At 48.0% G+C, this 24,356-nt stretch overlaps 1 protein-coding gene across 1 annotated transcript in view; it reads right to left on the bottom strand.

The window, feature by feature from the left end:
- Positions 1 to 6,620: 6,620 nt before the first annotated feature.
- Positions 6,621 to 24,356, bottom strand: part of dgkq (diacylglycerol kinase theta) — a 153,568-nt gene continuing 135,832 nt past the window's right edge. Inside the window, exons 21-22 of the mRNA XM_078563460.1 lie at positions 12,163 to 12,315; positions 6,621 to 7,450 (exon numbers count right to left, since the gene is read on the bottom strand). Coding sequence (XP_078419586.1) covers positions 7,349 to 7,450; positions 12,163 to 12,315 — 255 coding nt within the window. The 3' untranslated portion in view covers positions 6,621 to 7,348. The remainder of the gene's footprint in view (positions 7,451 to 12,162; positions 12,316 to 24,356) is intronic.

The raw sequence follows: 24,356 nt of genomic DNA, 5'->3' as shown, positions 1-24,356 counted from the left end.
GTCCTAATGGAGACTTGGTTGAGATCAGCTAATTCACCACAGAGCAGAGACCAAACTTTCCAATCTCACTCAATAAAATTGGGGTCAGTGTTTTTTCATTTGTACTTGGCTGATTGTTTTATTTATTTATACATAATAGCTATAGACTATGTTCAAAATCCCAAATAGATAATGACATAAGATTGTTCTATACCACAATGGACTGTTGGTTATCTTGCTTCTTTCAGTTTAGGTTGGGGCTGCAGAATGGTAAAGCCTGGTGCTGGGGCAGTGATGGGGAGACTCTCTTCAATCTGAGCTGGATTTCCATTGAAGGCAGAGTATGGTAAACAATTGCTCCCGATGCTGATTATCTCTGCAGATAGCAGTTCCAAATGCAAGGGAAAATGAGCCATGAAATTTAAAGCGATACTAAACTAAGATAAAATACTAACAAAAATTTGCTTCTAATGCAATCTTGTTTTGGATTTAAAGGTCATTAATCACTTGCTGACCATTTCACTATCACTCTGTAACATCATTAAACATTTTTTTTCAATGAAGACTTGTCATCATTTGTATATTTGAAACCATTTTGAAAAGTCAGTTGTGCCTCAGTCCCTCTGAAAATGTGTAGCAGAACCAATGAAGTCAAACCAGTGGGTTACCAGTTAGACTGGAGCCATCTTTTGCTTATTTGATGAAGTAAGGTTGAACAGTCTGGGCCTATACCCATTGGAGTTTAAAGGAATGAGAAGTGATTTCACTGAAACATATAAGATTATGGGAACTTGACAGAGTGGATACTGGGAGGATTCTTCCCCCTTGTCGGGGAGACAGTTTAAAAGTAAGGGTCTCCCTTTTAAGACTGAGATGAGAATTTTTAGTCATTAGTCTTTTGAATTCTCTTCCACAGAGAGCAGTGGAGGCTGGGTCATTGAATATATTCAAGGCTGAGTTAGATTTTTGATTGACAAGGTCAGGGGTTATGGGGGCAGACAGAAAGGTGGAGATGAGGCCACCACCAGATCAGCCATGATCTTATCAATGGTGCAGTAGGCTCAAAGGGCCAAATGTCCTACTCCTGCTCCCAAGTCCTATGTTCCATAGCCATCATCTGGGTTTATCTGGAGATTTAAAATGTTAAAGTGAATATATTTAATACTCCTTAATGCTGAGAACTGGAGATCTCCAAATGTTTTGGAGACCCAGGATAGATTTTCACCATGATCTTGCATAAGTGCTCCCGTTGTTTCTCAGTCTGATGAGTCAGTTATTTACCACACAGAAGGTGGCTGTTGAACCCATCAAGTCCATGCTGGCTCTCCATGGAGCAATCCAGTCAGTCCCATTCCCCCGCTCTATCTCTGTAGCTCTGCAGGTTTCTTTCCTTCAAACACCTATTCCATTTCCTTTTGAAATCATTGATCATCTCTGTTTCCACACACTCCCCACCGTCCCCCCATGGGCAGCGAGTTCCCAGTCATTACTACTCACTGTGTAAAAAATGTTTCCTTACAACTTCCTTGCATCTGGTCCAAAACGTTTTAAATCTGTGTCCCCTGGACCTTGTTACCATTAGCTAATGAAAATAACTTTCCTTTGGTCTACCTTATCCAAGAGACCGTGTGTCACATCTCCCTTCAATCTCTTTTGCTCCAAGGAGAACAACTCCACTTTTTGCAATCTAGCCTTTTAACTGAAATCTCTCATCCCTGCGGCCATTCTGGTAAATCTTCCTTGTGTCGTTTCAAGGACTTCCTAAAGTGTGGTGACCAGAACTGGATCCAGTATTCTAGTTGTGGTCTAACCAGAACTTTATAAAGATTCTGCATAATTTCCCTTGCTTTTTTTTAATTCAATACCTCTTTATAAAAACCACACTTCATTTGCTTTACTAACTCTGGTCTCATTGAGTTTCCACCATCAAGATCTATGAACCCTCAGGTCCTTCTGTGCTGGAACACTCTCTAGAATGGTGCCATTAAGTCTGTATTTCCCCTCCCTATCCCTTCTGCCAAAATGCATCACCTCTCACTTCTCTATATTAAATTTCATCTGCCACTTGTCTGCCCATTCTGCTAGTCTATCTATGTCATGTTACAGTTGATTGATATCATCCCCTCTGTTTGCCATACCTCCAGAAAACTGAAATTTTACTGTATTTCAATAACACTTGTTTATATGTATCGAAAAAGTGGCCCTAGCACTGACCTGTGGGAAAATCAGTCTACCATCCTCCAAACTGAAAAATCATTTACCACAAACAACTGAATTAGTCAAATGTGACCATTTGATCCTAAAACCTCACTAACTCTGTAAGTTTTAAGGGTTAGATTAGCTGAAAGATGTGGTCAAGAACTCGTGATTTTAAGTTAGTTTATTAAGTAGCAGCAGTTTAGATATGATACAGAAACTAAGTAGAAAGGAAAAGAATATGACTTACGCCAGGTGAGAGTGGGTTACTGATCCTGGAGGGTCAGCACATCATGTTGATTTTTAGCAGCAGCATTCTGCTCAGTAGCTGAAGTGTTAGGAAGCCCTTCCCCAGTCTTCCATCTGAAGAAGGTAAGTGCCTGACCAGGACCTCCCCTGCCTCTGAGAGTCCATTAATATACTTTATTTCTAGGGTTTACTCTACATCAAGCATTTGTTCTAATAGCTCTGGACAGTCACTGTGCCCTGCCCATCACATTAATCTTTTAGTTGACTTCATGCTGATGGCCATTTGTTTGTCCTTACCAGACACTTGTGTAGCTAAGAGGCTACAAGATGCTGTCCTAGCGACTTAGGAATTTTTTTTATTCGTTCGTGGGATGTGGGCATCCCTGGCTAGGCCAGCATTTATTTCCCATCCCTAATTGCCCTTTTTCATTTTAAAAGTCAACAACATTGTTGTGGGTCTGGAGTTATATGCATGCCAGATGAGGTACGATTTCCTTCCCTACAGGATATTATTGAACCAGATGGGTTTTTAACAACAATCGGCAATGGTTTCATGGTCATCATTAGACTTTTAATTCCAGATTTTTATTGGATTCAAATTTCACCATCTGTGGTGGGATTGAAACGCAGGTCCCCAGAGCATTCCCCTGGGTCTCTGGAATACTAGCCCAGTGACAATAGCACTATGCCACCACCTCCCCAAAATCAACATGGAAGCCTGAACCAGGAGACCTCGACATTTCTTGGGACTGTATGTGTTTTTCCAAAGAGAGAGAAAGAAAACAGCTTTCTGCCAGATAACCTCAGGCTATGCCTCCTAATTCTATAAGCATTTTATAATATTCTAAAAAAATACCATTATACTGTCTTGGATTAGCTTAATGGTTCTTGTGTATAATTTAGGAAGTTTACAAAGTTTCAAGCAGTAGATTTTTGAAGGTTTCACTTGTGCAACAGCCAAATCAATGAAGTTTAACTGTTGTTTCAAACTGCTGTATATTCACTAATTTCTTACTTAATAAAACACAATTTCACAATTCCCAGTTTTATTTAAATGAAGATGTTCTTGCCATAGATTTTTCATTGATCACAATTACATTCAAAAGAAGTGATTATATGACACTCAGTGCAATTTTTTTTACAACACAACAACAACCCATTTACCCGAATTTCAAAATATACACAATTGCTGTAATTAACATCAAATTATGGAAATTCTTGCTCCGAGAAATTGATGGTGGAATGATGAGAATCTGATGAGGTATGTGTACAGTATATTAGCCACATTGAACATAACACATTGAGAAACATTCCCAAAGGTTTCGGTCTACAAAAAGGAGATCTGAAAACTAACGTTACATGAGTCAAACTAAGAAAAAAATAAATCATCACAGGTAAACAGTAAGTAAATATATTTGTATGTCCCACACTTACTTTAACAGACATTTTGAACACGAACTGAACATGTTAAAATGGATTCCAGCAGTTTAAGAAAACAAATGAATTTGCTCCCAATCGAATCTGACAGATGTCTGCAATATATATAAATTACTCACTTACCCAACCCCAGAATTATTTGCGTATGGAAAACACTGGTATTTTGATCAGAGAATTGTTCTGTTTAACCGTTTTCAATTTTCTTTGTGAAGTGTAAATCAGTTCTAATCCCACTGATTGGGACTGTAGAAATCTGACAAATGCGTAGGTTATTACAGTTTCTTTGTAAAATGTGATGTTACATTAAAATTCTACACCTGCCCATCAGACACTAATATAGTAAAACAACCATCACCAGACAATGATAACAATCTCCAATTTTGAACAACAGTATCTGGTAATAGGCTACAATATAGAAATATGGCTTGGTACTTACTGTTCAATGCTGACCATAATAAACAGCCACTTACTTCATGATTGCAACCATTTTATAAGAATAAAGCTACACCCAACTATGGAGCAGGAGTCATTTTTCTAAAATAAAAGTGATGGAAAGCAGTTATGTCAGTTCTCAGAAAAAACATGTGGCTGACTAAGGAAGATGGATTGGCTCACTTGCTTTCTTAATTTGAGGTCTTTTAACTGACTGATAATTCAAGTTGACAGTTGTTACCCAGATGTTTTAAGCTTAGCATTTTGTTTGACATCACTTATGCCAATTATCAATCTCATCCAGGAAACCAGCAACCACTAACCAGAATTGTTGCCTGCTCTGCAGCCAGTTACAATAATTACAAACTTCTACATCATTGGCCAACAGAACCATTCCAAGCTTTTTAGTCTGAACTAAAGTGCCCCATTTCCTTCAATCTTGTGCTATCGGTAAAAACAACACTCGCACAAAAAGGACAATGTAAATCAAAAGGAGCTTTTCCTAAGTGTAAAACACTGTGGTGGAACAACACACAGCTTTAATTCTCAGAGCTGCCTCTCTTCATTGGCCAGTAAAAAGATGAAACATTTCTTTTCCCTCTTCCAAGAAAATGTGTAAATCCTGAAAGACCGAGGAGATAAATAAATACCCAATGTACAAAATCCAATTGTGACTTGTTGAGTATGTGATTACAGAAATGTGTGTTGGATTCATTAAATGCTATGTTATAAACTAGCAAACCAATGAATATCTTTGTGTATCTACAAAAAATACTTTCTCTAAAGTTCCTACACAAGTATTATTCCCAGGAAACTGAAAACATTAGCATATATCAATCCACAAAGCTTTAAACAGCATAACAAAATAAAATTGTCTCTGTGAAATCAAAAGGTACAAATATGTAATCAATATTTTTCAAAATACATGAGTATTGCCAAAATACAACTCTAGAATTTCAAAATGTAAACATTTTGGAACTGAGAAAGTTAATGTTTCCCAATGGCTGCAGTTCCTCGTCACTGAAGGTACAACAGAAATGCTAAACCTTGCTTTCTGCTAAGGAAAACACCCATTTATTGGAATATTTTCCTCAGGGCAACTGTGGAAAGATTGTAAAGTTTTTTTAAAAACTGTATTTAGTATGAACTAATTAGGATTAATCACTCCAGTAACAGCTAACAAAGAACTTAATTTTCATTCATTTAGCTATAAACATGAAACTTCATAGAAACACTTGAGCGAAATCAATTTTAGGAAAATGAAGAAATAATTCAAATGTACAAGCTTTAAAATTAAAGCACAGCCCATATTGTATCCCACTCAACTGAACGTTTATTCTTAATCATATCCTTTCCTACAGCTGGACAAACTTAAAAAATGAAGGTGAATGAGAAATCGGGAGCTAAATCTAATTTGTTGCAAGGAGGAGGCTACATATTAGTGTAGACAGAGTTTAGTCTGGCTGTGAACTGAATTAAACAAGATTATATTTAAGGTGGAATAAAATTACTGGTATGACTATTTAATGGCCCCGACACCTCTCCCCAAAAGAGATCTTGATGAGTGTTAATTGTGACAGCGGTGATATTTGTGGTGCAAAAACCAGCAGATTAATTCCCAAATCTCCGAAAATGGCTCTTATGATGTTTTCGGATGGTATGCATTGATACAACCAGAAATGTAGAACCCGTGATACTACATCACTGTGTTTCCCTTTACTAGCTTCCTGTTTACAAATAACCAAGATCCTAACATTAGCTTTTCAAAAACATCATTTTGACTGCTGCCAGTGGCATTGATTCTGATTCACAAATATACAATGCAGCTTACACGATATATATATACACATATATCTGGATATTCTTGCTAATATTCTAGGCACAATATTATCAGCAGCAAAAGTTGCCCTTTGTTCACTAATGTTGGATTTAGCTAGTTAATAATTTCATTGGCAAAGTCCCTAAAAAATGTCTAAATGCAACTCTGGAGAAAATGTATGGTTGCATTAAATTGGAATGAATCTGAAATTCTTATGCAGGTGGGGGCAGAGTTGGTCACACACTTTCATCAAAGTGTACTCAGGATAATTCACCATTTTATTGATTATCCCATTGATTTTATAAAATATGAATAGTGTGTGTGTTAAATTACCTTTTTTAAAGGATTACATTAATGTCTAATCATATTCTATCATAATAGTGTGGATCTGGTAGATAGATTGACCAGTAAGTATGTCATTGCTTCTACATGTGAATATGATATATCCCTGAATATTCCACTGCCCACAAACATTACCGTTATTCTTGCACAAAATTATTTTCTCTTTCAAAATATTTATTTCAAACACACTGCAGCCATACAGTGTGAAGTTCAAATATATCTGCTCACCCCACGAAAAAAATCAGAAGTAAACAACTTGGAATGTCTTTCTACTGAAAGATGTCAGATGTATATAATTGTAGGAATTTAAATCTTTTCATGGGATTATGTCTGGGTCTAAATTAGGACAGTCTGTGAACTGATTTGTGAATGTTTCAAAGTAAGAGACAAGCAGTAACAACCTGGAATACAAATGTTTCCTTAGCCACTTTTACACTGTTTGCTTTGTATGTCATGAGCTGAATGGCACAAGTGGAGCAGGCAGTAAAACTCAGAACTGAAATCAGTGAGAACAGTCACTCAGTTCAAGTCCACTTCAGTCCAGATCAGGCCCTTATAGTGGGAAACGTTGAGGCATTTCCTATACATGAGTAAAAGATATATCTCCATTTATCAGCCATTATTTTGATAATAATTCCACTGTTCAGTTTACTAGAGGAAGAATATTTTGGCTAAATCACTTAATTGTTAACTTAGCACCTGCTTATTGAGGCCACTGTGTTGGGATATCAGATACTTCACTATAACAGGAAACTTTCCAGTGAAAATGTGCAAATAAATGTCAAAAATATTAAAATGCAAACTGCAGCGATCTAAAAATGATTCAGCATATAATCTTTTGATTACGTGGTCATACTGCAAGTCTTTTCCAAATTGTTGCTGCCACATCACTTCTCAGTTGCCCATTTCTGAGGTGGTCAAACTCTCTGATCTAGTATCTTTGAAACTCCCAGTTTGCTTCTTCTGTTTCTGTTTACATTTTTTCAACATGTGAACCTGAAAATAAAATAATACAGGACCTCACAACAGGTAGAAAATGGGACCAAGCAATTTTCATGCCACTCAACCCTATATACTGCCCTAATATGTTGTCTCCTGTATGAAGAGACCAATTCACTTATGTTAGCTCGGGTGAGCCAGATTGATGCTTAACCTCTGATTATGGTTCAACAACACCATGTGGTGGAGATTCAGTGATGGTAGTGCTGTTGAACAACAAAGGTAAATGTTTAGAAACTCTTTGGAGATGGTCATTGCCTGGCACTTATGTGACACAAATGTTACTTGCCACTTGTACCTGGACAACATTCCGGCAGATAAGCCAGAATGTTGTCCAGGTCTTGCTGCCTTTGGATACAGACTGCTTCAGTATCTGGGGAGCTGTGAATGGTGCTGAACATTCTGCAATCCTAAGCGAACATCCCCACTTCTGGCCTGATGATGGAGGAAAGGTCATTAATGAAGCAGCTGAAGATGGTTGGGCCTAGGACACTACCCTGAGGAACTCCTGCAGTGATGTCCTGGAGCTGAGATGATTGGCCTCCAACAACAACAACCATCTTCCTTTGTGCTAGGTATGACTCCAACCAGCAGAGAGTTTTCCCCCTGATTCCATTGATCCCAGTTTAGCAAGGGCTTCTTGATGCCACACTCAGTCAAGTGCTGCCTTGATCTCAAGAAAAGTCAATCTCAACACGCCTCTAAAATTCAACCTTTTGTCCATGTTTGAACCAAGGCTGTAATGAACCAGAAGGCGAGTGACCCTGGCAGAATCCAAACTGAGCATCAGTGAGCAGGCTATTGCTAAGCAAGTGCCGCTTGATAGCACTGTTAATGACACCTTCTATCACTTTACTGATCATCAAGAGTAGACTGATTGGTCAGATTTGATTTGTCTTGATTTTTGTGGGCAGTACATATCCAGGCAATTTTCCAAATGGTCAGGTAGATGTTAATGTTGTAGCTGTTCTGGAACAGTTTGGCTAGGAACGTAGCTAGTTGTGGAGCACAAGTCTTCAGGGTTGCCAACTCACACTGGACATATTCCTGGAGGTTTCATCACATGACCTTCCACCCAGTCAATTTATTCCCCATTTCCATCATTAAAAAACAAAAGGGTTCAAATAAAATGAAAACCACACAATTCTGCTGTCTTTTCGAAGCTCCAATGATTTATTTTTTCCCACATTTGCCTACAGTAGGACCCAAAAGGTGACTTCAATTCCTGGAGACTCCAGCGTAATCCTGGAAGGTTTGTAACCCTACTTTAGTATCACTGCGGAGATGTTGTCAGGGCCCATAGCCTTTGCAGTCTCCAGTGCCTTCAATCATTTCTCAATGTCACACTGATTGAAACAAATTGGCTGAAGACTGGCATCTTTGATTCGGAGGAGGCCGAGATGGATCATCCACTCGGCACTTCTGGCTGAAGACTGTAGCAAATCTTCTGATGTGCTGGGCTCCCCCATCATTGAGGATGGGGATATTTGTTGGGCCTCCTCCTCCAGTGAGTTTTTTAAAATTCACGACTGGATGTATGAGGACCTCAGGGCATTGATCTGATCAGTTGGTGTGGGATCACTTAGCTCTGTCTATCACTTAGCTCTGTCTATCACTTAGCTCTGTCTATCACTTGCTGCTTCTGCTGTTTGGCGTGTAAGTAGTCCTGTGTTATAGCTTCACCAGGTTGACACCTCATTTTTAGGTATGTCTGGTGCTGCTCCTGGCATGCCCTCCTGGTGACAGTTACAAAGTTTCCTTGCCCATGTTTGACCTGATATTATGAGTCAATGGGGTCTAGGCTCAATGCTGAGGATTCTCAAGGCAACTCCATCCTGATTGTATACTACTGTGGTACCACCACTGCTGAGTCTGTCCTGCTGGTGGGACACTGTCTACAAAATATGATTTGTTGAATGGGACTATGTCAGGCTGTTGCTTGACTAATCTATGGGACAGCTCTCCCAATTTTAGCACAAGTCCCCAGATGTTAATTAGGAACAAGGTTGATTTTGCTGGGTGTACCATTGTCATTTCTGGTACCTAGATCATTGCCGGCTGGTCTGTTCAATTTTATTATTTTTCAGCGTGCTAGGTCAGAGTCAACCACTCGCTGTGGGGCTGGAGTCACGTGCAGGCCAAGCTGGGTAAGAATGGCAGATTTCCTTCCCTAAAGGACATTAGTGAACCAGATGGGGTTTTATGATAATCTGGTAGTATCATGGTCACCATTCCTGACACTAGCATTAAATTCCAGATTTATTAATTAATCCAATTTAAATTCTCCCAGCTGCCACTGTGGGATTTGAATCCATGTCCCCAGAGCACACGCCTGGCCCTCTGGATTACGGCCGACTACATAAATCTCCAGTAAAATTAGCACCAGGCCACCATCTACCAGTTCCCCTCATCAGCCCGGTGAGGTGGCACTCGTCACAGCCCACCCAGTCCCCCCGTCACCATCTCGCCCAGTCCCTCCATCACCATCTCGCCCTGTCCCCCCGTCACCATCTCGCCCTGTCCCCCAGTCACCATCTCGCCCTGTCCCCCCGTCACCATCTCGCCCTGTCCCCCCGTCACCATCTCGCCCTGTCCCCCCGTCACCATCTCGCCCTGTCCCCCCGTCACCATCTCGCCCTGTCCCCCCGTCACCATCTCGCCCTGTCCCCCAGTCACCATCTCGCCCTGTCCCCCCGTCACCATCTCGCCCAGTCCCCCCGTCACCATCTCGCCCAGTCCCTCCATCACCATCTCGCCCTGTCCCCCCGTCACCATCTCGCCCTGTCCCCCAGTCACCATCTCGCCCTGTCCCCCAGTCACCATCTCGCCCTGTCCCCCCGTCACCATCTCGCCCTGTCCCCCCGTCACCATCTCGCCCTGTCCCCCCGTCACCATCTCGCCCTGTCCCCCCGTCACCATCTCGCCCAGTCCCCCCGTCACCATCTCGCCCTGTCCCTCAGTCACCATCTCGCCCTGTCCCCCAGTCACCATCTCGCCCTGTCCCTCAGTCACCATCTCGCCCTGTCCCTCAGTCACCATCTCGCCCAGTACCCCCGTCACCATCTCGCCCTGTCCCCCAGTCACCATCTCGCCCTGTCCCCCAGTCACCATCTCGCCCTGTCCCCCCGTCACCATCTCGCCCTGTCCCCCAGTCACCATCTCGCCCAGTCCCCCCGTCACCATCTCGCCCTGTCCCTCAGTCACCATCTCGCCCTTTCCCCCAGTCACCATCTCGCTCTGTCCCTCAGTCACCATCTCGCCCTGTCCCTCAGTCACCATCTCGCCCAGTCCCCCCGTCACCATCTCGCCCTGTCCCTCAGTCACCATCTCGCCCAGTGCCCCCGTCACCATCTCGCCCTGTCCCTCAGTCACCATCTCGCCCTGTCCCCCCGTCACCATCTCGCCCTGTCCCTCAGTCACCATCTCGCCCAGTGCCCCCGTCACCATCTCGCCCTGTCCCTCAGTCACCATCTCGCCCTGTCCCCCCGTCACCATCTCGCCCTGTCCCCCCGTCACCATCTCGCCCTGTCCCCCAGTCACCATCTCGCCCTGTCCACCCGTCACCATCTCGCCCTGTCCCTCAGTCACCATCTCGCCCTGTCCCTCAGTCACCATCTCGCCCTGTCCCCCCGTCACCATCTCGCCCTGTCCCCCAGTCACCATCTCGCCCTGTCCCTCAGTCACCATCTCGCCCTGTCCCCCCGTCACCATCTCGCCCTGTCCCCCAGTCACCATCTCGCCCTGTCCCTCAGTCACCATCTCGCCCTGTCCCCCCGTCACATTCTCGCCCTGTCCCCCCGTCACATTCTCGCCCTGTCCCCCCGTCACCATCTCGCCCTGTCCCCCCGTCACCATCTCGCCCTGTCCCCCCGTCACCATCTCGCCCTGTCCCCCCGTCACCATCTCGCCCTGTACCCCCGTCACCATCTCACCCTGTCCCCCCGTCACCATCTCGCCCTGTCCCCCCGTCACCATCTCGCCCTGTCCCTCAGTCACCATCTCGCCCTGTCCCCCAGTCACCATCTCGCCCTGTCCCTCAGTCACCATCTCGCCCTGTCCCCCCGTCACCATCTCGCCCTGTCCCCCCGTCATCATCTCGCCCTGTCCCTCAGTCACCATCTCGTCCTGTCCCTCAGTCACCATCTCGCCCTGTCCCCCAGTCACCATCTCGCCCTGTCCCTCAGTCACCATCTCGCCCTGTCCCCCAGTCACCATCTCGCCCTGTCCCTCCGTCACCATCTCGCCCTGTCCCCCCATCACCATCTCGCCCTGTACCCCCGTCACCATCTCACCCTGTCCCCCCGTCACCATCTCGCCCTGTCCCTCAGTCACCATCTCGCCCTGTCCCTCAGTCACCATCTCGCCCTGTCCCCCAGTCACCATCTCGCCCTGTCCCTCAGTCACCATCTCGTCCTGTCCCTCTGCCTTGTCGCATGGTTATAGATTTGAAATTAGGTGAGAGAGATTTTGGATGAGAAGGAACAGTAACATTTTCGTGTAACATCAACAGGTAGAAATGCATTCTTGTTACAATCTAGAGACCTTTAAAATCCAACCTTGGCACCAACAAACCATCATTTCCTGATTTACCTGAAATCCCTTCCTATTCTTTTCAAAGATGATCATATTCTGAAATTTGGACTTTCACCCAGATTTCTGAATTAAAATGCAGCAAGTTTTTCCCTTTGGTTCTATTCTCTGGAACATACCTTCGGGCCAGCAGCGGATATGATGACGTGCCCTGGTGACTGGATCCACGGTTCTCCATCCACTTGCACAGGAATTGACTTTAGCAGCGTGACATGGAAATACGTCCCCTGTGCAATACGAATCCCAGATCGTAACCCACTTTGCACCTGCCCCTTAAGATTAAGACAAAACATTAATATATGGACGCAATACAGAATTCTTTCCTCCAATTCTCTATGGGTGTTTGCCTCTTATAAAATGCATTTTCAGGTAGAAATTAGACAGTAAAATATTTTCTGCTGGTGCATAAACATTACGGGTGGAATTTTCCCATCCTGCCCACAGCGAGTTTTGTGGCGAGCGGGAGTGGAGAATCTGGAGAGAGGAGAAACATCGGATTCCCACGAGCATGAAAACAGTTTGCAATTCTCCCAACAACTCCCTAATGGCTGATTGATGGTGGGTGGGCGATCCCGCTGACTAGTGACACCATTTGCATTCACTACCAGCTCATGAATACTCATTAAATATGCTTCTCTCCTTCCAATCTTGCATCACACCAGCGGGAAATCACACCAGTCTGAAAGACGTTTGGAAAAGAGTGACACAGTGGGCAGACCTCACTTCACTCACAACTTCGAGATGAGGGCAACATTCATAGCCGACCTCCAACAGCACCGCGCCGATCTCATTGTGATGCCAGTGGAAAGCCAGACTGCTGGGGATGGAGGGTTGGTCTACTCCCCGTGGGTCCCTCCATAGTCCTGGAGGACACCACGGTGCAGAGGCATTCAGGCAGGGCTGTACACTCAGAGACCAGCAATGAGACCGGGAGGAGGGGGCGGAGTGGGGCAGGTGAGAGGATGACAGACACAGAGGGGCCAAAGGGGCTGAAAGGCATTGGAAGGGGGTGAGGGGGGGGGTGGGGGAATGATGGCAGGCAGAGGGGAGGCCAAGGGGTGGGTAGCTGGAGGCTGAAACGCAGACACACAAGGGGGTGGATGGGATTTCACTTGTATGAATGGGAAGGATGCACACAGACTCTGGAATAGGGAGGGGGTGTGTGTGCGTGTGTGAGTGTTACTGTGGTACAAGAGGGATGGGTTGCACAGAGACTCATGAAGGGGGACAGGGTGGTGGGGGTGCGGGGAAGGGAGACAGTGTAGTCATCAGTCATGAGGGCACTGGGGAACTCATTGAAAGTCAAAGTCCTCGGTCTGGGGTCCACAGTCAGGAGTGAGAGAGTAGAGACACTCCTGGGGTTTACAGTCAGGAGTGAGAGAATAGAGACACTCCTGGGGTTTACAGTCAAGAGTGAGGAGTAGAGACACTCCTGGGGTTTACAGTCAGGAGTGAGGAGTAGAGACACTCCTGGGGTTTACAGTCAGGAGTGAGAGAGTAGAGACACTCCTGGGGTTTACAGTCAGGAGTGAGGAGTAGAGACACTCCTGGGGTTTACAGTCAGGAGTGAGAGAGTAGAGACACTCCTGGGGTTTACAGTCAGGAGTGAGAGAGTAGAGACACTCCTGGGGTTTACAGTCAGGGGTGAGAGAGTAGAGACACTCCTGGGGTTTACAGTCAGGAGTGAGAGAGTAGAGACACTCCTGGGGTTTACAGTCAGGAGTGAGAGAGTAGAGACACTCCTGGGGTTTACAGTCAGGAGTGAGGAGTAGAGACACTCCTGGGGTTTACAGTCAGGAGTGAGGAGTAGAGACACTCCTGGGGTTTACAGTCAGGAGTGAGGAGTAGAGACACTCCTGGGGTTTACAGTCAGGAGTGAGAGAGTAGAGACACTCCTGGGGTTTACAGTCAGGGGTGAGAGAGTAGAGACACTCCTGGGGTTTACAGTCAGGAGTGAGAGAGTAGAGACACTCCTGGGGTTTACAGTCAGGGGTGAGAGAGTAGAGACACTCCTGGGGTTTACAGTCAGGAGTGAGAGAGTAGAGACACTCCTGGGGTTTACAGTCAGGAGTGAGAGAGTAGAGACACTCCTGGGGTTTACAGTCAGGAGTGAGGAGTAGAGACACTCCTGGGGTTTACAGTCAGGAGTGAGGAGTAGAGACACTCCTGGGGTTTACAGTCAGGAGTGAGGAGTAGAGACACTCCTGGGGTTTACAGTCAGGAGTGAGGAGTAGAGACACTCCTGGGGTTTACAGTCAGGAGTGAGAGAGTAGAGACACTCCTGGGGTTTACAGTCAGGAGTGAGGAGTAGAGACACTCCTGGGGTTTACAGTCAGGAGTGAGAGAGTAGAGACACTCCTGGGGTTTACAGTCAGGAGTGAGAGAGTAGAGACACTCCTGGGGTTTACAGTCAGGAGTGAGAAAGTAGAGACACTCCTGGGGTTTACAGTCAGGGGTGAGAGTAGAGACACTCCTGGGGTTTACAGTCAGGAGTGAGAGAGTAGAGACACTCCTGGGGCTTACAGTCAGGAGTGAGAGAGTAGAGACACTCCTGGGGTTTACAGTCAGGAGTGAGGAGTAGAGACACTCCTGGGGTTTACAGTCAGGAGTGAGGAGTAGAGACACTCCTGGGGTTTACAGTCAGGAGGGAGAGAGTAGAGACACTCCTGGGGTTTACAGTCAGGAGGGAGAGAGTAGAGACACTCCTGGGGTTTACAGTCAGGAGGGAGAGAGTAGAGACACTCCTGGGGTTTACAGTCAGGAGGGAGAGAGTAGAGACACTCCTGGGGTGCAGTGGGCCATGCTACAGGTCTATGCATGACACGCACATTGCCCTCCTGCTCCAGGGAGGGGCAAGGTCTACGTGCTCATTTGGGATAAGGCACAGCTTGGTGTGTAGGGCGTTTTCACAGTCAGTGTCCATGTGCTTGTCTGGCTCTGTACTGGGCTGCAGATGGGATGGTCATGGTTAGGGCGGGGGGCATCTGCAGCCTGTAGATGGGGCAAAGTAATAAAGAGAGGGGTATTCAAAGCTCTCTTGAGGGGAGGTGGGGTCTCCTCTGAAGATGACCATGCACACAGCCTCTAGATGGGGAGGGCTAATGTCCACATGGGGCATGGGCACATCAACAGTGATGAGCTCGGGGGGAAGGTAGGAATGTTGACCACAATAACAATGGGATCCAGTATCACTGGGGGAGGCAGGAGAATAACAGGAGGGAGCTCTACCTTCACATTGTGAGGTTCCAGGTAAATTGGAGGGAGCTGAACACTGACAGGGGGAGGGTCGAGGCTAATCTCCAAATAAAAGGGAAGAATCACCATCTTGCACACGCAAAGTAATGGCGCAGTTTGAAATCAAAACTAGAAATGAATTTACACGGGAGAGATCGATGCAGTATGGGAGGAGCACACTGCTGGACAAAGGGCCCTTTCTCGGGGTGCCCTCCAACCTGGTAGAGCCACAAGATAGAAATTGGGTCAGAACTGAGAGAGAGTAGGAAGACTTTCTTGAGAAAGTTCCCACTGGAACCCATGCCTTTTGCCGTTTGGTAACAGGAAACGACAGGAGTCACTGGCTTCACATAACAGTCGCTCTGTTTCAACATTAACACACAGGAATGTGAAAATTGGGAATACAGGCAACTGTTAAAGAGGCGCAGCTGCTGTATATATGTCAGATCATCAATGAAAGACTCTCATGTGCTTTCCCCAATTGGCATGGATAACGGGCAAAGGGGCATCCAGTCATTAATCATGAGCAAGTTATTTCTAATCAGTTTGCCAGTCTGAGATTGGAGGACTGGGTTTTGTAAGGAGGCTCATGTCACTCAAACCTTCTCCAACCTCTGTGGGATTGGGATGTAAAGCCTTAGGGATGGCATCTTGGTCACTTTGATGTGTCCTTTTGCATCTTAGATACAAGACTGCATTAGCGTCAAGGCTAGTAGTGCAGAAGCTGCTCAAGACCATTACAGTAGCTTTTGGTTCAAGATTGTGAACTTCACTGCTTTTCCCTGTTATTCATTAATGTCTTTAATCTATCATTTCACAGAGAGAAGGACAACACAGTAATGGAGCTGGGCTCAATGCTGCCTTCTTGAGGTTTCTAATAGACTGGAGGAGGAGAAAAAGGGACAGGTGCTGCTGAGCGCAGCTTCGGGAGGAGGTCCCACCCGAGCTCCAGAATCCAGGGTAACCCCAGCGACAACATGAGGATGTGGAGGATAGACCCAGGCCATGGAGGCGACTTTCTTGACCAGGGTCTACTGAAGAAGACTCTCTTATCTGCAGATGAGCAAGAGAGAATGCTTCGCACATCTGCCCTTGACCCGAGCTCTGGTAGGTCACATCTGCCACATCCTTCGGGAGGAACTAACTAGATTCAATGGGTTTGCAGCTATCTCAGGTTTCCCTAGAGTCCAGGGTGCAATCGGCTGCACCCATGTGGCTCTGAGGACTCCATGAGAGCAGCCGCTAATGTTTATCAACCGTAAAGGGTTTCATTCCATCAATGTTCAACTGGTCTGCGAACATCGGAAGCACATCATGCATGTCTGTGCCAGGTACCCTGGGAGTTACCATGACTCATACATCCCGAGTCACTCCCAGGTGCCTCACATATTCGAAGGGCCTGAGCGTCTACAGGGATGGCTGTTTGGGGATAAGGGGAAGCCGCTCAAACGATGGTTCATGACATCCATGCATTAGCCTCAGAGTGTCTCAGAGGACAGGTACAATGTAGCTCACAGCTCCTCACGGTCCATAATCGAGAAGACCATCGACATCCTGAAGATGCGCTTCTGATGTTTAGACCGCTCAGGTGGAGCTCTGCAGTGCACTCCAGATAGGGGCCGGGATTTTCTGTGCCTGCTGGTGTTGGACATGAGCAGACAATATGGTACGGTCGATTTCATGACGGCCTAAAACCAGTTGGCGATCGTCCACTGAGCGCGCTGATGGTGGGCCGCACTTCCCACCACTGGACGTTGGGAACCTCATTGTAATATATCAGCATATCATTATTAGGCCTGCCCGCTGGAATTGTGCCCTCTGCAGGATCATTTGTCCAACTCTCCAAAACACGCCAACGTATTTCACAATAGCACATAAGTGGCGTGCACTTGACTTCAAGGTTTCTTTGCTCACTGTCATGAAGCTATTAATGTAGATAATATTTTGGAAAATATTTTTCTTTTAATAGAGGTTTAGTCTGTGGGTGTGTGTCTTAATTGGATTCAAGCCAGCTAGCCTGGGTGCTTTGATGGGTACTAGTTTTGAGATGTAAGAGAGGTAGCTGCATTTACATTTTTTGAATAGAGCATTCAAGAAGTGGGGTGAAAACTGATGCCTATCTAGCAGAGACCAAGCAACATGTTTATATTACTAATAAAATTGGTACAATGAAAATTTACATTCAATGGGGCTGGTAGGTATAACTTCAGTAGTTTTGTGTGTGCAGGGCAGAGGCAATGTGAGATCAAAAGCAGCTGTAAACCTCCAACTGGCCCCACAGGAACCAAAGTGAAAAGAACCTCATGTTGAATTTGTAAGATGAAAATACTTTGCCTGGTGTCTGGTTAAGTTTATGGGCTGTTGTTACCTTATTGCAGATTAGTTTGGGAATCTGTTAAAAGTTATGATAGTAACAATTTGTAGCCATGTGTATATATATTTTTAACCTGTGCAAATCATAAAATGTTTCCTTTAGTTTAATGTAAAACCTCGAGAACTGATGTCTCATTCCAAATTTAGAATCACATCTCAAACATAACACTTAAAATTATAGGTTATAACAGTTGTTTAAAGTTTCCCTCTGGGATTTTTAAATAACTCCGTTTTACCAACTGCACCAGTCATAACACTACCTTGCTTCAGTCAGCACTCACAGTCAGCACTCACAGTCAGCAGCACCAGGCTTCACAGACAGTCAGCACTCACAGTCAGCAGCACCAGGCTTCACAGACAGTCAGCACTCACAGTCAGCACTCACAGACAGGCAGCACTCACAGTCAGCACTCACAGACAGGCAGCACTCACAGACAGCAGCACCAGGCTTCACAGACAGTCAGCACTCACAGTCAGCAGCACCAGGCTTCACAGACAGTCAGCACTCACAGTCAGCAGCACCAGGCTTCACAGACAGTCAGCACTCACAAACAGTCAGCACTCGCAGTCAGCAGCACCAGGCTTCACAGACAGTCAGCACTCACAGACAGTCAGCACTCGCAGTCAGCAGCACCAGGCTTCACAGACAGTCAGCACTCACAGTCAGCACTCACAGACAGTCAGCACTCACAGACAGTCAGCACTCACAGACAGTCAGCACTCACAGACAGTCAGCACTCACAGACAGTCAGCACTCACAGACAGTCAGCACTCACAGACAGTCAGCACTCACAGACAGTCAGCACTCACAGACAGTCAGCACTCACAGACAGTCAGCACTCACAGACAGTCAGCACTCACAGACAGTCAGCACTCGCAGACAGCAGCACCAGGCTTCACAGACAGTCAGCAGCACCAGGCTTCACAGACAGTCAGCAGCACCAGGCTTCACAGACAGTCAGCACTCACAGTCAGCGTGACCAAGCTTCACAGACAGTCAGCACTCACAGTCAGCAGCACCAGGCTTCACAGACAGTCAGCACTCACAAACAGTCAGCACTCGCAGTCAGCAGCACCAGGCTTCACAGACAGTCAGCACTCACAGACAGTCAGCACTCGCAGTCAGCAGCACCAGGCTTCACTCACAGTCAGCACTCACAGACAGTCAGCACTCACAGACAGTCAGCACTCACAGACAGTCAGCACTCACAGACAGTCAGCACTCTCAGTCAGTCAGCACTCACAGTCAGCACTCACAGTCAGCACTCACAGACAGTCAGCACTCACAGACAGTCAGCACTCACAGTCAGTCAGCACTCACAGACAGTCAGCACTCACAGACAGTCAGCACTCACAGACAGTCAGCACTCACAGACAGTCAGCACTCACAGACAGTCAGCACTCACAGACAGTCAGCACTCACAGACAGTCAGCACTCACAGACAGTCAGCACTCACAGACAGTCAGCACTCACAGTCAGTCAGCACTCACAGACAGTCAGCACTCACAGACAGTCAGCACTCACAGACAGTCAGCACTCACAGACAGTCAGCACTCACAGACAGTCAGCACTCACAGACAGTCAGCACTCACAGTCAGCACTCACAGTCAGCACTCACAGTCAGCACTCGCAGACAGCAGCACCAGGCTTCACAGACAGTCAGCACTCACAGTCAGCGTGACCAAGCTTCACAGACAGTCAGCACTCACAGTCAGCGCCAGGCTTCACAGACAGCACATCAGTTTTAGGGGGCTTTACAGCAGGTCTCTACCTATCAGATCAGCCGCATGTGGGTAGCTTTTCAATGGCTGCAGGGCTAGGACTTGCTTGGGGAAAGGGGAGCAGTGGCCTCAGGCAAGGGAAGAGGCTGCAGGGCGAGGGCTGTACTGGGGAAGGGGGGTATCCCAGGGTGTGTGTGGGGGGCACATGTTGATCTGTGCAACTGGCTTCAAGATGGTGAGGGCTGAGGAGACAGCCTCCAGAGGAGATGAGGCCAGGTGAACATGTGAGGGTGTGTGTGAGAGAGTGAGTGGTGATGTGAGGGTGTGAGTGAGAGAGTGAGTGGTGATGTCCCTTGAGCTGGCAGTGAGTGAGATGCCAGTGAATGTGTGAGGGGTTTGACTGTTTGAGTTTAGGTGATGAGATGGTGCCCTTACCCTGGCTGTGTGGATGAGATCATTCATCCTCTATCAGCATTGGATGGCCAACCTCTTCTGTGCAGCATTGGCTCTGACCACCACTGCCATCGCCTCCCAAGCCGGGGTGGTAATGTAGCTGCCCCTCCTGCGGCCAGAGCGGGGGTAGAGGACATCACAGTGGGACTCCACTGGGCATCCAAAGGGCACTCGAGGGCTGCAGTCTTCTTGCCTTTCGGGGCCATGTCTTCTTTGCTGCAGCCCTGGACTGGAAGTGCTGAGTGGGTCTGTACTTTCAATGTGGTGCCTGGCATGATGGTGAGGTGAGGCGAGGTGACGGTGTGGCGCGGTGACGGTGTGGCAGGGGGCGAGGTGACGGTGTGGCGAGGTGACGGTGTGGCGCGGTGACAGTGTGGCAGGGGGCGAGGTGACGGTGTGGCGAGGTGACGGTGTGGCGAGGTGACGGTGTGGCAGGGGGCGAGGTGACGGTGTGGCAGGGGGCGAGGTGACGGTGTGGCGAGGTGACGGTGTGGCAGGGGGCAAGGTGACGGTGTGGCACGGTGACGGTGTGGCGAGGTGACGGGGTGGCAGGGGGGCGAGGTGACGGTGTGGCGAGGTGATGGTGTGGCAGGGGGCGAGGTGACGGTGTGGCGAGGTGATGGTGTGGTGCGGTGACGGTGTGGCGAGGTGACGGTGTGGCAGGGGGCGAGGTGACGGTGTGGCGAGGTGACGGTGTGGCGCGGTGACGGTGTGGCGAGGTGACGGTGTGGCGAGGTGACGGTGTGGCAGGGGGCGAGGTGACGGTGTGGCGAGGTGACGGTGTGGCGCGGTGACGGTGTGGCGAGGTGACGGTGTGGCGAGGTGATGGTGTGGCAGGGGGCGAGGTGACGGTGTGGCGAGGTGACGGTGTGGCGAGGTGACGGTGTGGCGAGGTGACGGTGTGGCGAGGTGACGGTGTGGCGAGGTGACGGTGTGGCGAGGTGACGGTGTGGCGAGGTGACGGTGTGGCAGGGGGCGAGGTGACGGTGTGGCAGGGGGGCGAGGTGACGGTGTGGCGAGGTGACGGTGTGGCGAGGTGACGGTGTGGCAGGCAAATCGGAGCCTGCCCACCATGTAAACGGCCTGTTTCCTGGGAGTGCATCAATAATGTGGTGAGTTTGGGACGATACAGCGTAAACCCACCATCGTGGCCAGCGGGTAAAATGTCATTTATCCCGCCCGCTACCGCACTTAGTGCAAATCTGGGACGATTCCGCCCAGGGTCTCCTGCATCATCGCTGTATATTGTACCCTTTACAACCTGGCACTTGCCAGAGGGAGAAATAGAGGGGGATTAGAGCTCCTCGAGGATGAGGAGCAGGAGGGCCAGGAACCTGAAGAAGGAGATGAGGGTCAGCTTCCACGGGACAAAGCTATTGAGGAAGTACAACGTGGAAGATGTGTCCGCACCACTTTAACTCACCAGATTCCAGGAGGAGTAAGGTGAAGGTAACAGGAAATGGCCACATTCCTCCTGTCCCTTACTGTAGAAAGGGATGTGCAGCCAGTCACATCGAGAGCAAGTTCAGCATTCGGACTTGCACCTTCATTCCTCATAATTCACCAGGCCAGGACCTCTAAGGAGGCCGGCAGAGCACCCTGTGTGTGTTCAGTCCGGGGAGTGAAAGCGGACACAACAGCGGGGACACTAAGCTCACTAACTTGATGCAGTTATCGCCACATTGATGAGAAACTGCAGCAGCCAGTGAGATGAGGACATGGTTGGGAATCTCCTCCTCCTGTCCAGATCTTGTCCTTTGGCACTGCCACTGAGGAGACACAACTACCGCTAATCCTTCAAGGCTGCTGAGCTGCCCTCACACAATGGTGTGTCACAGGTAACACAGGTTAGCAACGCATTTAACACACACTTTCAATAAAGGTTTTCACACCTCTCCCTGACATCACACAAGGGTCCAGAAACTATCTTCAGTGAGGCTGACATCACAGAATGTGAAGCTCACAAGGGGAGACTGTCACCGACTGGGAAGATGGTTAAACCTCCCAACAAGAGGATACATATGTCAATAATCATAATGTCTTCAGTTAACCAAGTCATTCAAATTAACATCAAATGTATTAATAAAAGAGCAATATTTCTCCAGTGGTTTCACACCTGTGACCCGGAAATGATTTCAATATTTCTTCATTTTCTCCCACGTTGCCTGGATGCAGCCCTGACACCCACAACAGGTGTGGAGGCAGCTGCTGACCGCTACCTCCTGTTGTCTGTGATGACCTTGGCGACGTCCTCTGGTGGCCTGAGGCCTGGAGGGCCCCGGCCTAATCGGCAGATGCAACCTCCTCGGCCTGAGCAGCTGGAATGGATGGGGCCAAAGGCAGAGGGGATTCTGAGGGGCTGGACACCCTTGGATTTCCAGCAGTCCTCTGAGTGTCGGAGACCTGGGGTGTCACTGCCTCCGCTTGCTGTGGAGATATGTTAGTGAGGTGTTCTCCAGAAGGTGACCCCAAGCCTAATCTAAAGCCATGACCCACCGAGGTGTGTGTCTGCGCTGATGGAGGGTGAGGGGGAACACAGTGACAGATCATCTTCCTCCACCGTGGTGGTCTGGGGGCTGGGGCTTATGTTGGCTCTCTGCCTGTGCCTGGACCTGCTGGTGTCTCTAAGAGAGAGAAGATAGATTTAGTTCATGAGCAGGCATAACACAAGGTTGCATGTCACATGTCACTCAATGTGGATGTCAGGAAGTGATGAACTCATGGAGGTGTCATCTGTACTAGGTGGCTGGGAAAAGCCGATCTCCACTTCCCTACGGGAGCGATCCCTGTCCTCCCCAGCCAGCTCAGGGGCATCCTCCTCCAATGGAGTGAGGGATATGATGTTGGCCGTCCCTCCTCTAGTCTGGGGTCTTTCCCTTCAATTGTGGGCAAGCTTGGAACTGCATAAAGACAAAAGGAGGGAATGTGATGTGAGGAGATGGAGCTGAGGTTAGGAAACATGAATGCCCCCTGTGTGTGGTGAGCCCTCCCCAGAAAGGGCTGAGGATGGACTGTGAGAAGCGTGATGGATGAGATGGTGGTGATGTGAATGTACCCGTCAGCCAATCAAAGCTGCTTTTTGTCCCCCCACTAAAGTTGCTTTGAGACGTCTGAAGAGGTTTTTTTGTTCATGGGATGTGGGTGTCACTGGCCGGGCCAGCATTTATTGCCTATTCCTAATTGCCCTTGAGAAGGTGGTGGTGAGCTGCCTTCTTGAACCGCTGCAGTCCATGTGGTGTAGGTACACCCACAGTGCTGTTAGGGAGGGAGTTCCAGGGTTTTGACCTAGCGACAGTGAAGGAACGGCCGATATATTTCCAAGTCCGGATGGTGGGTGACTTGGAGGGGAATTTCCAGGTGGTGGTGTTCCCATGTGGCTGCTGCTCTTGTCCTTCTAGATGGTAGCAGTGGGTTTGGAAGGTGCTGTTGAAGGAGCCTTGGTGAATTGCTGCAGTGCATCTTGTAGGTGGTACACACACTGCTGCTACTGTACGCCAGTGGTGGAGGGAGTGAATGTTTGTGGATGTGGTGCCAATCAAGCGGGCTGCTTTGTCCTGGACGGTGCCAAGCTTCTTGAGTGTTGTGGGAGCTGCTCGCATCCAGGCAAGTGGGGAGTATTCCATCACACTCCTGACTTGTGCCTTGTAGATGGTGGACAGGCTTTGGGGAGTCGAGGTGAGTTACTTGCCACAGGATTCCCAGCCTCTGACCTGCTCTTGTAGCCACAGTATTTATATGGCTAGTCCAGTTCAGTTTCTGGTCAATGGTAACCCCCAGGATGTTGATAGTGGGAGAGTCAGTGTAGCCCTTTGAGTACATGATACCATGAGGAGTGTGAGATTGGAGGGAGGTGAAGGTCGACTTACCCTGGCAAAGCAGATCATTCATCCTCCTCCTGCACTGGATAGCGTTCAAGGTGCGGTGGTCAGCCACACTGACCGGGCTTGCTCTGGCCTCCCAGGCCGGAGAGGTGAGGCTGGTCTGCTTCTTGGAGCCATCCCTGGGCTAGAGGACAGCCTGGTGTTGCTGTATTCCTTTTATCAAGGCCTGGAGGGCGTCACAGCAGAAATGGGATGAGGCCACCTTCTTTTTGTTGGCAGCCTCCAGGTTCTCCTGGCGCCAGCTGGGCTGCAGAGAGTGAAATGTGTGCTCAGGTGGTGTTTAAATGTGGCGCCTGGACCTTTGACCGTGTTAGTAACAGTGGGGCGGACGAATCAGTGCCCGAAAGGCCATATGATTCAGAGAAATACTCACCCAGGCACAATTAATGAGCTTCTGAGCGTGGAATTAGGCTCCATTTCCCACCATTCCGACCAGCGGGAAACGCAATGTGGAACCCGCAAACCACCACATTGGTTTCAAAAGCGGAAATTTCCACCCTACCATCTGCTAGTCATATCCCCAAAATAAGTACAGTTAAAAGGAATTGGAATGTGTTAGCACAATTTATAATCATAGAATGGTTGCAGCAGTGAGGAGGGCCATTTGGCCCATTGTGTCTGTGCCAGCCCTCTGCAAGCGCAATTCTCCT

This window comes from Cetorhinus maximus, chromosome 1 (assembly GCF_964194155.1).
Source record: "Cetorhinus maximus chromosome 1, sCetMax3.hap1.1, whole genome shotgun sequence".
Classification (NCBI taxonomy): domain Eukaryota; kingdom Metazoa; phylum Chordata; class Chondrichthyes; order Lamniformes; family Cetorhinidae; genus Cetorhinus; species Cetorhinus maximus.
Note: the sequence above shows the minus strand (reverse complement) of the source record. Positions and strands in the feature narration are given on the sequence as shown.